This window comes from Octopus bimaculoides, chromosome 5 (genome assembly GCF_046866305.1).
Source record: "Octopus bimaculoides isolate indiv1 chromosome 5, ASM4686630v1, whole genome shotgun sequence".
NCBI classification, from domain to species: Eukaryota; Metazoa; Mollusca; class Cephalopoda; order Octopoda; family Octopodidae; genus Octopus; species Octopus bimaculoides.
In genome coordinates this window covers 95,955,198-95,971,390 of record NC_142932.1, presented here as the reverse complement: position 1 = coordinate 95,971,390, position 16,193 = coordinate 95,955,198, and the positions used below count along the sequence as shown (strand labels likewise).

The 16,193-nt window shown below is 39.0% G+C and overlaps 2 protein-coding genes across 6 annotated transcripts in view; one reads left to right on the top strand and one right to left on the bottom strand.

Annotated features, from left to right (window-relative positions):
- The window catches only part of LOC106869178 (uncharacterized), a 103,974-nt gene extending 91,989 nt beyond the window's left edge, over positions 1-11,985 (top strand). For all 5 annotated transcript variants that reach the window (XM_052968288.2, XM_089352717.1, XM_052968286.2 and 2 more), the window contains 2 exons: positions 161-216; positions 6,887-11,985. In XM_052968288.2, coding sequence (XP_052824248.2) covers positions 161-216; positions 6,887-6,931 — 101 coding nt within the window. In that variant the 3' untranslated portion in view covers positions 6,932-11,985. The remainder of the gene's footprint in view (positions 1-160; positions 217-6,886) is intronic.
- Positions 11,986-12,872: 887 nt separating this feature from the next.
- On the bottom strand, positions 12,873-16,189 carry LOC149135655 (uncharacterized). The gene is given in 1 exon segment (XM_089351876.1): positions 12,873-16,189. A coding segment is annotated over 1 exon segment (2,154 nt). The 5' UTR covers positions 16,005-16,189; the 3' UTR covers positions 12,873-13,850.
- Between the last annotated feature and the right edge of the window lie 4 nt (positions 16,190-16,193).

The following is a 16,193-nucleotide window of genomic DNA, read 5'->3' as shown; positions in this document are numbered from 1 at the left end:
CAAAGGTCTACTAAGTTGTCTAATTTGTATTCACTGTGAAAAAAATCACTATTTTTAATGCTGTTTATGTAATTGCTTTTCTTTTTGTTAAGCTTTGTATTAACGTATATATTATATATATTCTATATTTATACTCAACTGTTATACTTGATATGTCTAGACACTGTAAATGATAGCCTGAATGACATTTATGAGAACAATAATCAAAGGAATGAGGTAAATACATGTGTTTTTTATTGCCTTTTTATGTTTTGCTTTCTTGAAAGTAGATAGTGTCAGAATAGTTGGGATATGATTAAGTTGTTTCTTCATATTGTAATTATTGTTACTCATGCTTTTATCCCTTTGACATTTAGATTAGTTTCTTAAATGTAATATTTATTTATTAACATTGTTTTGAAATAATCATACATTATCTTGTAGTTTTGAGATTTTGGTGATGTGATTGTATATTTTTAGAATGACATTATTGGGTAGGTATGAGAGACTGGAGCTGATCATTTTGAGTATAAAATGTAATATGGTTGGTTTGATTTACTGTATCTGAAATCAAACTGTTTTATTGATTTTTCTTCTTCCATGAAATTTTTTTGATGATGATGTCATGTATTGAAAAAACATGTTTCTAATATGTTTTAAAAGTAGAACTGTGCATTCAAAAAAATATACTAAACTATAGACATATATTAACATTTTCTTACTTTCTTTTTAATGTATTCTAAACTGACTATATCCATATGCAGAACAACTGTTTATAAAACTAGGCAAACTAAAAGTAATAGCAAACTAAAACTTAAGCCTATGGAAAAAGAAATTGTTTATAATTATTATTGATGCTACATACTTAATGTATGCGCTTTGTTTAAAGACTTTTAGGCTGTGATATTCTGTCAAGGGAAATTTCCTTTAAGACATAGTGTTAAGAAACATTATATCAAAATCAGGTGAAAGGAATCCGCACCATAGTTGAATGAAAATGACAGATATTGATATTTCACTGTTATTTCAGCTCATTGGTGTCATATATTTGAGTCACCCTCAAAATAAATTCAAATCACTGGTCTGATATATATGCAAATAGTGCGAAATCTAAGTAAAACAAAATTTTTGAGTTAGATGTAGCACTGTGTGGCACTGTTGCACATCAGCTGATAGATTTTATGCCATTTGCATATGCATCAGACCAGCGATTTCAATTCATTTTGAGGGTGATTCAAATATATGGTATAGATAAGCCAAAATAACAACAAAATATCACTATCTGTTGTTCCCATTTACCTATGGGGCAATTCATTTTGCCTGGTTTTGAGGTATACAGTGTATTTTAACATGTTACATCTTAAAGGGACTTTTCTTAGATGAAATACCACAGCCTAAAAGCATTTAAACAAAATGCATACATTAAGTATTCTCAAAATTTAATTTATATGATTTCATACCTATGGCACGTAAAAAGGACCGTTCAAGCATGGTCGATGTCAGTGCCGCCTGACTGGCTCCCATGCTGGTGGAATCTAAAATGTGCCCTCTACACTCTCGGAGTGGTTGGTGTTAAGAAAGGCATCCAGCTATAGAAACCTTGTCAGATCAGATTGGAGCCTGGTGCAACCTCCTGGCTTATCAGTCCTTAGTCAAACTGTTCAACCCATACTAGCATGGAAAGTGACATTAAACAATGATGATGATGATGATGATGATGATAATTTCATTGAACTGTGTATAATAAATAAATTATTTAGTTTCTTTTTACCTTTTCTTAGTTATGGTGATATATATACGAGGTGGTATCAAAAAGTTCCTGGACTATTACTGTAGCCTTGCCAACAGATGGCAGCACACGGTTGCATGTGCAGTGGGAGCTAGCAGTGACTTTCATGAGGCAGTGTGCCAAGTGACATCACTGTGTTTACTTTGCAAATTGTGAAATTTGTTTTTTTTTGTGATCATGTGTATGCTGTAGTCTGTGATTTTGTCATGGACATAAACAAAGAGCCAATATGAAATTTTGCATTAAACTTGGGAAGTCTGCTACAGAGACATTGAGCGTGCTTTGGTAAGCTTATGGTAAGACAATGGGTCGTACACAATGTTTTGAGTGGTACAGGCCCTTCAAAAACAGGAATGTTCCTAGAAGATGATGAGTGATCTGGAAGACTTGCCATGAGCATCACCCCTGTAAATGTGACATTGTGCATTGAGAATTTGTCCCCTAGGGCCAGACCATCAATAGAGAGTTCTAGTGTGGCATTTTAGCACCTGCAGACTTCCATCTCTTCCCTGAGATGAAAATGCAGCTCAAAGGTCACTGTTAAGATCTAGAGTGAATTGCAGAAGGTCTTCGACTCACAGTAAATGACTTCTAGGCTAGATTCCAAGAATAGCAAGAATGCTGGGACTGATATATTGTTGCACAAGGTGACTATTTCAAGGGAGATAATGTTAAAACTTAGGTAAATAAGTTATTTTTTTTATTAAACTTGTCTGGGAACCTTCTGAATCCACCTAATTTATGTACTAACATTTCATTGATATTCAGAGATAAAACTTGGATTTTTGATAGACTTCTAAAAATACTGATGGAATTAGAGGAATTAAGTTTATTTTATTATTATTTTTATGTAACAAAATCTATCTTTAAAAATGGAGCAGTTTTCCTTCAATATACATTTCTGACATTTTTCTCACTTCAAAATAGTTTTCAACTGAATTGCATTTAGTCATTTCAATTCTTAAACACTTAGTTGTTAAATAAGGTGACAAAAAGACAAGAACTTTTAGTTTATTTTATTTCCTGTCTTCATTAAATGCTACAAATTACTTCTTAGTTTCTGAGCTCACTCAGAAAATGGAAACATTTAACTGTATCATGATGAATTCACATGCATTTTAAACTTTTACACAAGAATTGAATGTTCTTCAGGAATGGAAATCTCCAGAACATCTCACAATTAGAACCAATAACTTAATCTTGTTAAAGGTCATCTAAACACAATACTGCATATCTCGAGACAAAAGTCTATTACACCTTTTTCCTCATGAATATTTAAACTCATTGTAAATTCTAATGCTCTTCAGATATAAGGTGGTATCAAAAAGTTCCCTGACTAATTCTGCAACAGGTAGCAGCACATGATTGCATGTACAGCAAGAGTGACCTTCACAAAGCAGCGTGCTGAGTGACACCCCTGTGCTTACTTGGCAAGTTGTGAAATTTGTGTTTTACAGATCACGTGTATGCTGTAGTCTGCAATTTTATCATGGACAGGAACAAAGAGCCAACGTGAAATTTTGCATTAAACTTGGGAAGTCTGCCACAGACACATTGAGCATGCTTTGGCAATCTTATGGTGAAGAGGCAATGGGTTGTATGCAATGTATCATATGGCACGGGTGCTTCAAAAATGGAAGAACGTCCTTGAAAGGCAATGAATGATCTGGAAGACTTGTCATGAGTGTCACCTCTGGAAATGTGGAGAAAATTCATCAGCTTGTGCATGAGAATTGTCAGAGGACAATCAACGACATTGCCAATGTTGTTGGTCTGTTGTATGGGCCCAGCAACAATTGGATTCTTCACAACAACAATGGACCCTTTCACTGAGCTCTCCTCACTCAGTTTCTCACCATAAACAACATGGTGTTACTTCCACACAAACCCTATGTGCCAGATATAGCACCTGCAAACTTCCATCTCTTCTTGGAGATAAAAATGTGGCTCAGAGGTTGCTGTTTTAACACTGTTGTCGAGATCCAGAGTGAATTGCAGAAGGTCCTTGACCCACTTAAGGTCCTAATCATCTTTGTTCATAACTAGTTTCTTCAGGTTTTCCCTCACACAGTCTTTATACCTTTTTCTCGGTTTATGTTGTGGTTGCTTACCAGAATTGACCTCACCATAAAAAAGACGCTTTGGCAATTTCTCATCTTTCGTTTTAATATGTCCAGCCCATCTCATTTGCACTAAGATGATATGTTGTTCAATTGAGCTACAACGTGCCAAGCAGCAAAACTTCTGTATCTGGTATAAAACATTTCCACTTGACTCCCAAGGTATGCCTGAGGCACTTTTGATGAAATCTCTCCAGCATTTTCATATGATGACTGTAAGTGGTCCATGTCTCACTCAGATAAGAAGTGCAGTTAATACACATGCTTTTTGTCTGCAAGGAAACACCTCTATCTGTCCATACTCACTTTTTGAGCTTTCCAAACACAACACTTCCCTTCTTTATTCGATAGTATATCTCTGCATCAAGACCACTATCTCTTGCCAGTGTGCTTCCAAGGTAAGCATAAATGTCAATGACTTATAACATTGTCCCATCTACAAAAATGTTTGGTTCAGGATACGGTTGCCCAGCACAGGAGTAAACATTACTTTGGTTTTCTCAAGACTAATTGTGAATCTGAAATGTACACATGCTGTGGAAAATCTGTTCATTATTTGTTGCATGTTCTCCTCTGAGTGTATCAACAAATCAGCATCATCAGCATAAAGTTATTCTCTGACAAGTGTTTTGAAAGTCTTTGGCTTGTATGTAAACCGGGTAAGATTAGAAATGTGACCAGATATCCGATATCTGATTCTGATCGCCCTGTTGCAATCCTTGAAAGCATACCAAAGCAATGAGAAAACTAAATAAAGAAAAGTGTAGGGGCAGAAATATCTCCCTGTTTGACACTGTTGTTCACTGAAAAGTCATGAGACAGCTCACCATTAAGAACTACCTGAGGATGGATGAAAATCTCTTATGCTGAAATCTGTAACAATGAATATGTAACCAGAAAATGTTACACCAGAATAAAGAAAGTATGCTTCTCAGAACTTTTAGAATATAATAAATTGTGCAACAGTACTCATATCAATAGCTTAGCTATTTGATGGACACTAGATGAAATCTGGGTTATTCAGATTAAAACCTGATAATTGTTAACCTATACCAGGAAGTCCTACATCAATAATGCTGTAGAATGAAGATAAACTTGCTGAGGCTAAACATCATGACCTTGAATGTCATGTCAAGTCTGCTTATGTGATGCCAATGACATCATGAGAGTTGGAAAGGAGCTTCTCAGATATATTCCCTGACTGATGATTGGAGATATGCAATTGGAAAAGTTTCACAATCCTACTGCAATAAATCGTCAGAAGTGACACTCATTACATATTGAAAAAGTTTATGTATGGCTATATTTCCAAAGAAAAAGCAACATTTTTAACCAGAGACAGGTAGACAGGTATTGCAAGTCACAAAACTATCAAGAGGAATTTCAGTGGACCTTTGAATTAAACCAAGATCTCTAGCAATTCTATGAAAAGGCTAGAGAAGATCCCTTGACTGGTTATATGAAAGAGATGCAGGATGACTGGGATCTAAAATACCCCAACTATTCAAACTTCAGTGCCAAACAACTATGATAATAAACACACAGGAGTGGCTGTGTGGTAAGTAGCTTGCTTACCAACCACATGGTTTCGGGTTCAGTCACACTGAGTGGCACCTTGGGCAATTGTCTTCTACTATAGCCTCGGGCCAACCAAAGCCTTGTGAGTGGATTTAGTAGACGGAAACTGAAAGAAGCCTGTCATATATATATCTATGTGTGTGTGTTTGTGTGTCTGTGTTTGTCCCCCCAACATCGCTTGACAACCGATGCTGCTGTGTTTACGTCCCCGTAACTTAGCGGTTCGGCAAAAATAGACTGATAGGATAAGTACTAGGCTTACAAAGAATAAGTCCTGGGGTCCATTTGCTCGACTAAAGGCGGTGCTCCAGCATGGCCGCAGTCAAATGACTGAAACAAGTGAAAGAGTAAGAGAGTAACCTCCAGCAAGAAAAATTTTCTGCCCATCCCCATTTCAGAATCACACACTAAACTCTTCTGAGAGTTGCTACAAAACTACCAAACAAAAAAATTCACCTGGATGGAAAATGAGAGTTATTGGTACAGAAAGCACATGTTCTACAGGGTAGCCCTTTATAAACTGCTCAAAAGAGCAATGAACACTGAAATTGATGTGCCAGATTGGCAGACAGTAGCACATACAATACTAGTGGCTAAAAATGAGAAGCATACGGCCCAAAACTACAGGTCCATAGCATACTTAAATGTTAAGTATAAATTATATACAATTTTCTTGAATGCATTTCTTCAGGATCACTGTGAAACAATGTGATGACTGAAGAGCAGGCAACAGGAAAGAAAGGAGTATTTTTTGATGAGGATCTTACTACTACTTGTACCACCACCACTACCACCTGTACCACCACCACTACCACTTGTACCACCACCACTACCACTACTATGATCTCATAGTTTTTATTTTCCATATTCTCTTGTTCATCCTCATATATCAGCTTCTGCTTTCCAAATTTTTTTTATGGACTGGGTAGCAGGCACATTATGCTGCAGTTTAATGTCACCTGGATGACATTTGGTCCATGGGTGTCTAAGCAGAGTTTACAATGCTGCAAGCATTTTGATCAGACTTTTAGCCCAGGAATTTGTGTGATCCTTTCACACTCCATCACCCTCTATCTTTCTCTCAATACCAAAAATTAGATCCAAATCCTTTGATCAATTCTTTCTCCACTTTCCTCTCCAACCTAGATTCTACATAACACCTCTTACACACAAACCACACAACTTATTTCTCTCTATGATGCAAATTTTTCAACACCTGTCTACAACCCATTTCCATTTTCCAGGTTACATTCTTCTCCAGTTTCACTCCACAATAAAGTAGCTGTACACACAAGATGCATTGCAGAAAGTTTGATACTTTTCTAAGCAGAGAGAGTTATAACTATCCATGATTATTGTAAATTTAGTATATTCTTACTGTATATTTATTAAACTGACCACTCAACTTTTGTTATTCCAGATTGAAGGAGATGGCTATTACAGCACTTTGAACACACCCGACTAAACGCTGCTTGTCACAGCTTCCCACAAAATACATCTCTTCCTTCTATCACTCTCTGGACTTTAGATTACCAGTGAAGGGGTCTATGTTCTTCAGATGAACAAAAAGAACCTAAAACCTTGTAATATAGTATATAACACCTAGAACTGAATGAAATCTTGCGAGCAACCTAAGTCAGTCTCATTGTCATCATTTCATGGAACACTTTTTACAAGCACTACAGATTTGAACTAAATATCTGATACCACCATAACATTATTGATCTCTGTTATATGCTGAATTGCATCATTGTTTTTTGTATTCACTGCATTGACAAATTTTTGGTTGATTTTTAATTGTTATAAATGTCTATCTATAACTAAACATTTGCATAAATGAAGTAAACCAGTTAAATTTTGGTATTTCTTTCCTCCTATATGAGTCATCATCAGGTAAAATCACTATGGATAATTAGCAACATGGCTGTGACTGCATGATCAAAATTCGTGATGTTTGTCTTACAAAAGTTCTGTATATACTTTCTGTTATTTTACTTCACTGTGATCTTTGTATTTTGATTTCCTTCTATCACATTTAAATATACATAAATTCAGAATTATAGTCCATGGCATTATTAAATTCAAATTTGATTTTTCTAGCCCTTTTGAATCTAGGGTCAGCTTTCTTTTAAATACTCAAATTATATATACCAGAATTAATTTTTTTCTCTTGGTGATTGTGAGGCTATATTTTTTGATATCCACATGTAACCATTCTTTCAATACATGGAATTCTCTCAGCAACAATGCATGTTGGAAGTTTTCCAACTATGCTTACATACAGAAAGCATAAAATTAAAGATCTTATTTCATTCCTTCTTTTGGAAGTATTGAATACGCGATACCTAGTTTATTACTTTTGTTATTTTATCTCTTCTCTCTATACATTTTAAATTCTATTCTGATCTTTAGATATGAGCTTTGCAACTATGTTATTAGCTGTAGGTCAGGCCTGATTGAGCTGACCTATGATTGGTGTTCAGTCATGATCATCCCGTTTTTTTAGAATTATGTCAAGGTGTATATTATCATTCCTTGTGAACAGTTATCACATAATTCCCATAAAAGATTATTCTAATCTTAAATAATTCCCTGAAATATTTAATTTGTTACCAAGTCATCATTGTCATCACTGTCATTTAACATCTGCCTTTATGCTGGCATGGGTTGAACAGTTCTGTTTAACAATTTAAAAAATGTGCTATCTTGTGCATTTTAGATAGTAATCATTTCTTCACTATTTCAGCAAGTACTGTCAAGGCTAGGCTTTGCTGATAAGGTCAGAATAAAACTAAAACCTGTTCAGAGTTGATGAAAACATCAAAATATTAATCAGTGATTAATATCATGATGTTTTTCTAGTTGCTTATTTATTTCTAGTTTATTTTAAAATTATTTATGTATTAAATATGTTGCTAATAGCTTCTTTTTGTTTAGGGAGACAGATCAGTCAAAATTCCCTTCTATATGTAGAAAAGTGTTGGGCGAAACTTCATATGGTGTACCTAGTGCAAGCTTTGGATACATAAGAGGTGGATTGGTATCACAGGAAGATATAGAGAGAAAGTAGTTTTTACATGTGGAAGATGTGTAGGTACAGTAAATACCAAAAATGTACAAAAAATAGACTCCCTCAAATGTCTGGCAGGGATCCTTAGAAGTAATAGATAATCTCTGTTACTTAGGTGACCAAGTTAGCAGTGGTGGAGGTTGTTCTGAAAGCATAACTGCTAGAATAAGAATAGGCTGGGAAAAGTTCAGAGAGTTACTACTTGTATTAGCAATGAAGGTCCTCTTACTCAGAGTTAAAGGCAGATTTTATTATGCCTGTGTATGAACAGCTATGCTGCATGGCAGTGAAACATGGGCTGTGACTGCTGAGGACATGCAAAGGCTTGAAAGAATTGATGAATGGATAATGTCAGTGTCCATTTATGATAGAGTGTAAGTGGTTTGAGAGAAAAACAGGATATGCAGGACATCAAATGTGGTGTGTAAGACTGTGCTGGTGCAGTCTTGTAATGTATATAAGTGAGGACAATTGCATCGAAAGGTACTGTTTCCTAATTGTAGAGGGAAAATGTGGAAGTGATGAAAAAGGATCTTCAGATGTTGGGCCTTACAGAGAGTATGATAGGGGACCAAGACTTCTGGTGGTTTGCTGTGCTTGAGAAGACAAATCAAGTTACGTAAAACCACGGTTGTTCTTGCATATAGGCATGTCCCCAACATCCCTCTTCAGCTGAATATTCCTAATCTTGCAGGCTTGTGGGTGCTAGTACCACATAAAAAGTACCCGTGCCATTTCCATGTTAAAGCACATGTGCTGGTGCCGCATAAAAGCATCCACTAGACTCTTTAAAGTAGTTGGCATTATGAAGGGCATCCAGTCGTAGAAACCATACCAAAAAAGACATGGTGCCTGGGCAGCTGTCCAGCTCCTGGCAAACCATCCAATCCATGCTAGCGTGGAAAACAGACTTTAAATGATGATGAAACTATCTAACAGAATTTGCTTTGAATTAGCTTCATATCCCAGACAGAAATTTGTTTCTTTTCTTTTTTAATATTACATAAGAATGTAAATACTGACTTTTCAAGAAGGGTTGTTAATCTCTTTTCATCTTAATTTGATCAATTCCTCTTCTGTTTGTATTTTGTGTGATTGCATGTGCATGTGTGTAAAACAGGTTTAAAATAGGATATAAATTGAAAATTCTAAATGTGTTTTTTTCATAGGATATATAACTTTTCTGTATGAGTTTTCTGTTCACATTATATTTTACATTGTATTGTTTTCTTTTCTAGAAAATAAGTTTTTTCTTCATTTTCACATCCATTTTTTTCATACAGAGTTATGGGCCTTACTTGTGGATGTGGGAAAGGAATGAGGTGGGAGGAAATAACTGGATGATTATATTTACATTATTTACATTTGACGGATAATTATCCTCATCTTGTTTGTTGTTAACACAACATTTCAGCTGATATACCCTCCAGCCTTCATCAGGTATCTTGGGGAAATTTCAAACCTGGATTCTCATTCCCCAAGACACCTGATGAAGGCTGGAGGCTATATCAGCTGAAACATTGTGTTAACAACAAACAAGATGAGGATAATTATCTGTCAAATGTAAATAATGTACATAATTCCTCATCTCTTAAATATAGAACTGATTATATTTAGTTGAAGGATTTCCCTCTTCATAGGCACCACTCCCCTTGCTCCTCTGATTCAGTTATAAAAGCACACATTTTTCATACCAACATATTCCATTGTGTTGACATTGTAATCGATCTGATACTATTATTGTTATTGACAGCGAGATGCAAAGCTGGCAGAAATTTTAGCATGCCAGACATAATAGTTAGCAGGATTTCTTCTAGTTTCATGTCCTGAGTTCAAGTTCTGCTGAGACTGGATTTGTCTTCCATCCATTTGAGATTGATAAAATAAATACTAGTTGAGCATTGGGGTTGATGTAATTGGCAAGCTCCCTCCCATCAAAATTATTGGCCTTGTGCCAAAATTAGAAAGAATTATAGTTAAATATCACATACTTACAAACACCAAGAATTGTCTTAATTCAAAAAGTCATGTCACTTTGTTAACAACCAGTTTGAACTTTTGTGAAGAAGAATGTAAATAAATCTTAAAGAAAACACAAACAATATTTTTAGCTGGAAGCAAATTATCCAAAATTGCTAGTTATATGCAAAAGGTAACTGTATCTTCAGTCAACCTTAAAAATTCCTACCAATAAAAACGGTTGACAGAATATGGTCACTCATTTGGTTCACAGGAATCTTACATTTGTATAATGTCTATATAGATCGTAGCAAGGGTGGCAAGCTGCCAGAATCACTAGCACGTTGGACAATATACTTAGCGGTTTTTATAACAACTTTAAGCCTTGAATTAAAATGCCACTAAGGCCATCCATTCTTTTAGAATCATGTCTAAGAATATATTATCCATTATTAAGGTTGTCATTGTTTGCGAATAGTCATCATATTGTTCCTGCAAAAGTACTTGAATGTTCTTATTTTAAATAATTCCCTTACTATTCATCTATTCGGGGGTCGACAAAATAAAATATCAGTCAAATATTGAGCTCGATGTAATCAATTAGCTTACTACCCTAAAAATTACCGGCTGAGTTCAGATTGGGAATCAATATAGCCCAAGGGCGATCACTCCAGCAAATTGAAAATTTAAACAGATAAAAATAACTATCCAAGGGAGGTAATTCGAGGAAATTGCATTCCAATATTTATACTTGTGTGAACGTGCCGCGCTCGCGCACACACGCACACACATTTCAATTACAATAATAGAGGATAAAACTTAAAAAAAAAATTTAATCAGTGGCTAGCATATAAAATGAGCATGCTAATAGAAATAAATGAAATATCTCTATATATATATACTCACAGGAGTGTTTGTGACTTCTTTGAGTAGTGAAACGATTTAGCAGCTATTTCGCAGCATGAAAAAAAAAGCATCAACCATGAAAAAAAGAATTCATGAGGTATGCTGTTATAACACTAGAATGAATAAAAAACTATATATATATATATAGTGGATTTTCATCGATGAGTTCTTGAAACTTGGTTATTTTTCCTAAAACTATATATTTTATATATACATATATATATATTACTAAAAGTTAGGGTTGAAAATCGATTTTTACAGCTATACGCGGGTCCCTTTGAGAGAAACAGTTGACAAAAATGCAGATAGGGTCACGACGAATGTCCTCCTAAAATTGGAGCGACATGCATGCTAATTTGTGGACGTGCATAAATTACATTCACGTACACACACACGCACGATCCTGTCTTTTATATATACAGATATGTATGTTCCCAATTTATATTGCTATATGTTATATTTTAATAATTACTGATATTTTATATTTTATATATTATATATGTAAAGCATAATATGTCATACATGTATGTATATTGTTATAATTGTCCTTTTAGTAAATAAATAAATTGACATATTCAAGAGAAGATTTGCGTTTTCAAGCTCGGAACTGAGAAAATTGATAAGGAAGATACAAGAGGCTGTCGAAAAAGCCAGCTTCTATATATGGCCGAAGCGGGAAGACCAAGTATGGCTTGAAAGTCATAACATGCCTAGGTGAGACAGGCTGACACTGAAGTGGCTTCGCGCCCTCTATTGTCAGTTAACGTTTAGACAGTGTCATGTGACAACTTGCTGGGGCTACTTGCTGGAGCCTAGCAGCGGGAAATTTAGACAGTGTCACGTGACAACTTGCTGGGCAGCCTGCTGGAGCCTAGCAGCAGGTATAAAAAGGGGAATTTGACATGACGATCAGTCGGACGCTGACACTCGTTGATACTGCATCGAAGAGGCCAGGGAATAGAAGAAAGAAGACATGCACCCAACACCAGAGCTGAAGACACCTCCGAAAGGGGGTGGCCTCGCCACGTCAAAACGGTAGAGGAGTAGGTGCCGAAATCGGACGTGGTTCCTCCTGATGATGTCTTGAGCTAACTGGATCCTATAAAGGAGGTGTTGTGGTAGCAGACCACGAAACATGGTTGAAATTCCTAATGTCTATAAGTTGATGAATACCACCTATTGATCCCTCCATTTTCTTATTGCTCTCTCTCTCTCTCTCTCTCTCTCTCTCTCTCTCTCTCTCTCTCTCTCTCTCTCTCTCTATATATATATATATATATATATATATATATATATATATATATATATATATATATATATATATATATTAATAATAATAAAGGAGTTACAACGCAAAAACGTATAAATTCAAAAGAACATATTTATCTTCTTCAATATATATTTCAGTATAAAGAATTCATTAAGATGCTTAAATCAAAATTGTGCGTATGTATGTGTACGTATGTGTGTGTATGCGTGTGTATGTGCGTCTGTATGTAGGGTTGTGTCTGGAGTTTATGCGCGTTTTCTGTGTGTGCGTACGCGTGCCTTCATGCGTGTGTGTACATACCCATGTGTGTAATTGTGTGCGTGTCTGTATGAGTGTGTGTTGTGTGTGGGAGGTATGTGTGCGTACATGTGCGCGTGTGTGTATGTGCGTATGTGTGTGCATGTATGTGTATGTGTGTGCGTGTGTGTGTATATAGGTATGTGTGTCTGTGTGTTCGTGGGGTTGTGTGGGTTAGGTATGTGTGCGTTCCTGTGCGTGTGTATGTGTGCACATGCGCGCGCGTGTATGTGTGTGTGGTGTGTGGGATGTATATATGCATTGATGTGTGTGAGCGTGCATGTATGTGGGCGTGTGTGTGTATGTATGTGTGTGTATGAGCGTGTGCATTGAGTGTTAGTATGGGGTTGTGTTATGTGGAGGTATATGTGCGTTACTGTGTGTATGCGCGTGTATGTACCTGTGTGTATGTGTGTGTATATGTGTATGTATGTGTGTGGTGTGTGTGTGTTGTCTGTATGTGTGTGGGAGGTACATGTGCGTTCATGGTGTGTGCGCGGGTGCGTGTATTTTTCGTGTGTGTGTATATGTACATGTGTGTGTATATATGTGCGTGTATATAGTATTGTGTGATGGAGGAAAAAGACAAGAAGCAAAACGACAGAATGAAACGTTGGACCTTACCTTGTCGACCGCAGATCGCTCCAGATCAAAACACGCCTTTCTCGTAAGCTGTCTGTTTTCTGACTGCCTCCACGTGCTGGCCTTCGACCGCGTGTCTCCGACCTCCGGTCTGACCATTTCGGTCTGGCTTCACTTCCGTTTGCCCCATCTCTCTCTACCAACAACACACAGCTCATCACAGCCCATAACCCCCCCCCCCCCCCTGATCTATAGATCATTCAACTGGCTCTCCCACTCACTCCTCGCTCCCGAACTACCTTAATTGGTTTCATAATCAGCCAACCAGGGAGGAGGGTGCCGCTCCCTCTGTGGTCGCTGTGCGACCCCGGGACTGGCCTGAGATCCTGGCGCGCTGCCTTCATCATCTTGCCTACTGCTGGTGTCTTCATCATCTTGCCCACTTCTGCTGGTTCCATCCTCTGAAGCACTGACAATCTTCCGCACATCCAAAACGTGGCGTGGCATACCATCGACCGAGACGTTGTTCTTTGAATTGATGGAGTTTATAGTTCCTTTCCCCCATTGTGATGTGCACCGTGCATTTGGGGGTTTTACCCAAACTTCTTCCCCGATCTGCACGAAGGTGTGCTCTTCTTTTTCCCCGAGTCGCATTGATGCAATACACGGATGCCTCCACTCGTACCTGAATATTGCCCTGTGTGGCACCGACTCCTCAGCCTGTCCTGACCTGGGCGACATATTGTACCAAAAAACGGCCTCGATTGACGAAATGTGGCCCCTCTCTGCCATGGTCTTGATGGTACAATGATGCCTTTCCACCACTCCATTTCCACTTGGCCGGTATGCCGCCCTGAAGAAGCGGCTGACCTGCCACCCGTCAAGCATTTCTTTCAGCACCTCCGAGCGAAATGCAGTGCCATTATCCAGCAGCAGCTCATCCACGGGGCCTCGTTCCAGGAATATCCCATTTAATACTCCCGCGATTTCCTCTGCAGTCCCCGTCTTCATCTCCCTCCATATGGCCATCCGCCCCCCTCCGCAGTCAACCATTGAGAGGTACGTCCCCTGCCGGTAGTGTGTTACGTCCACTGCCAGTCGTTTCCAGTTGTGGTCCACTGGAATACTTCTCGCCTCATGTACGCCCGGAGCAGGGTCAATAGACTGGCACCTGTCACAGCTGCTAACCACTCTCTGCACGCTCTGCCTCGTTACCTCGGAGTCGACTTTCCTGGCTAGGAACAATGTCCTGTCCACTCACATGTGATGCATGATATGCAGTCTCCTCAACTCCGAGTCACTCAGACAGCATACTGCAGCCACAGCCTGCTCCGCATCCTCTGGCACCTGCAACCAGGCTCGCTTTACCCTGGTTAGGACGTCTGCCCTGTTCTTTTCGGAAGGCACAAAAATTACGCTCAGCTTCAGATCGAACTCAGCGGTTAGCTCACGCAATATTCCCAATCGACGCTTTACCAGCATCTCCGCGGCCCCTTTGGTTCGCACCCTCCGCTCATTGGTGATGGCTGCCGTCACCCAACCAAGCACAGTGGCTGAATCGGTTCTAATTTCTATGGTGCACAGCCCACACTTCAAGGCTAGGTTCACCCCCTTCAGCACGGCATCCAACTCCGCCACATTGATATGGTTGCAGTCATCCATCTTCCTGAGCCAGGCTGCATCTTCCACCACGGTGCCTCCCATTTCTAAGACAATCCCTATTGCGATGCTACTGGCGTCACACCAAACGATCCCGCTCTTTGATTTGGGAACATACCAACTGCCCCTCACTGGATCCTCTGCTCTCACTCTGACCAAGACTTCCTGCATCATGTCGGTCGTTTTCTCCCCCACTCTGTCATTCCACTTTGCTCCTTCGGCTCGTCTCTTGATGAAGCTACATGCTGTCCGGGGCCATCCTGCAACCGGGTAGTGTCCCACCAGCTTCCCACACACCGAGAACAGTTCCCGTCTACTCACGCTGGTGCCCAGTTCGGGGATCTCGTTCCCACGCCGAAACATCAACGCACCGGCCTTGTCTCTCCGTAGCTTGAGGCCCAGTGCAGCGCCTCCCTCCATGGCCTCTGGTGGCTTGGCGACCAGTCCGAAATTCTTCAGGTGGCCTATGACCTCCGTTGCTAGCATTATGGTTTCATCCACAAGGATGTCATCGATGTACGAATTGGTGGCCCTTTTTACTCTGTCCACCTTTCCCAGGATGGCCTTGAGAATTGTTGCCATAACTTTTGGCGCCGAATTTAGCCCAAACTCCAGCCTGGTCAAACAGTATGTCCGGCCCTTATACCTGACAAGCTGATGCTTCCACAGTCTCTCAGCCACATGCACCTGCAGGTATGCCAACTTCAAATCGACGATCGTGGAGGCCCCTGTCATCTGCCTCCATTCTCGCAAGGTGTCCCGCAGACATCTCTGGCCTCGCCGCCCGTATGACATGATATGTGGTCATTCAGCTCTCGGAAGTCAAGCACTGGTCTGACCTTATGCTTTGTGGGCTGTACCACCGCCATCAGCGGCAGGACTCCGCTCTCTACTTCTTTTTCCCAAGGGATCACTATGCCCTCCTTAATCCACCGCTCCACCTCCCCCTCGAACTCGCTTCTGGCATCTCCTTTCAAAGAATGC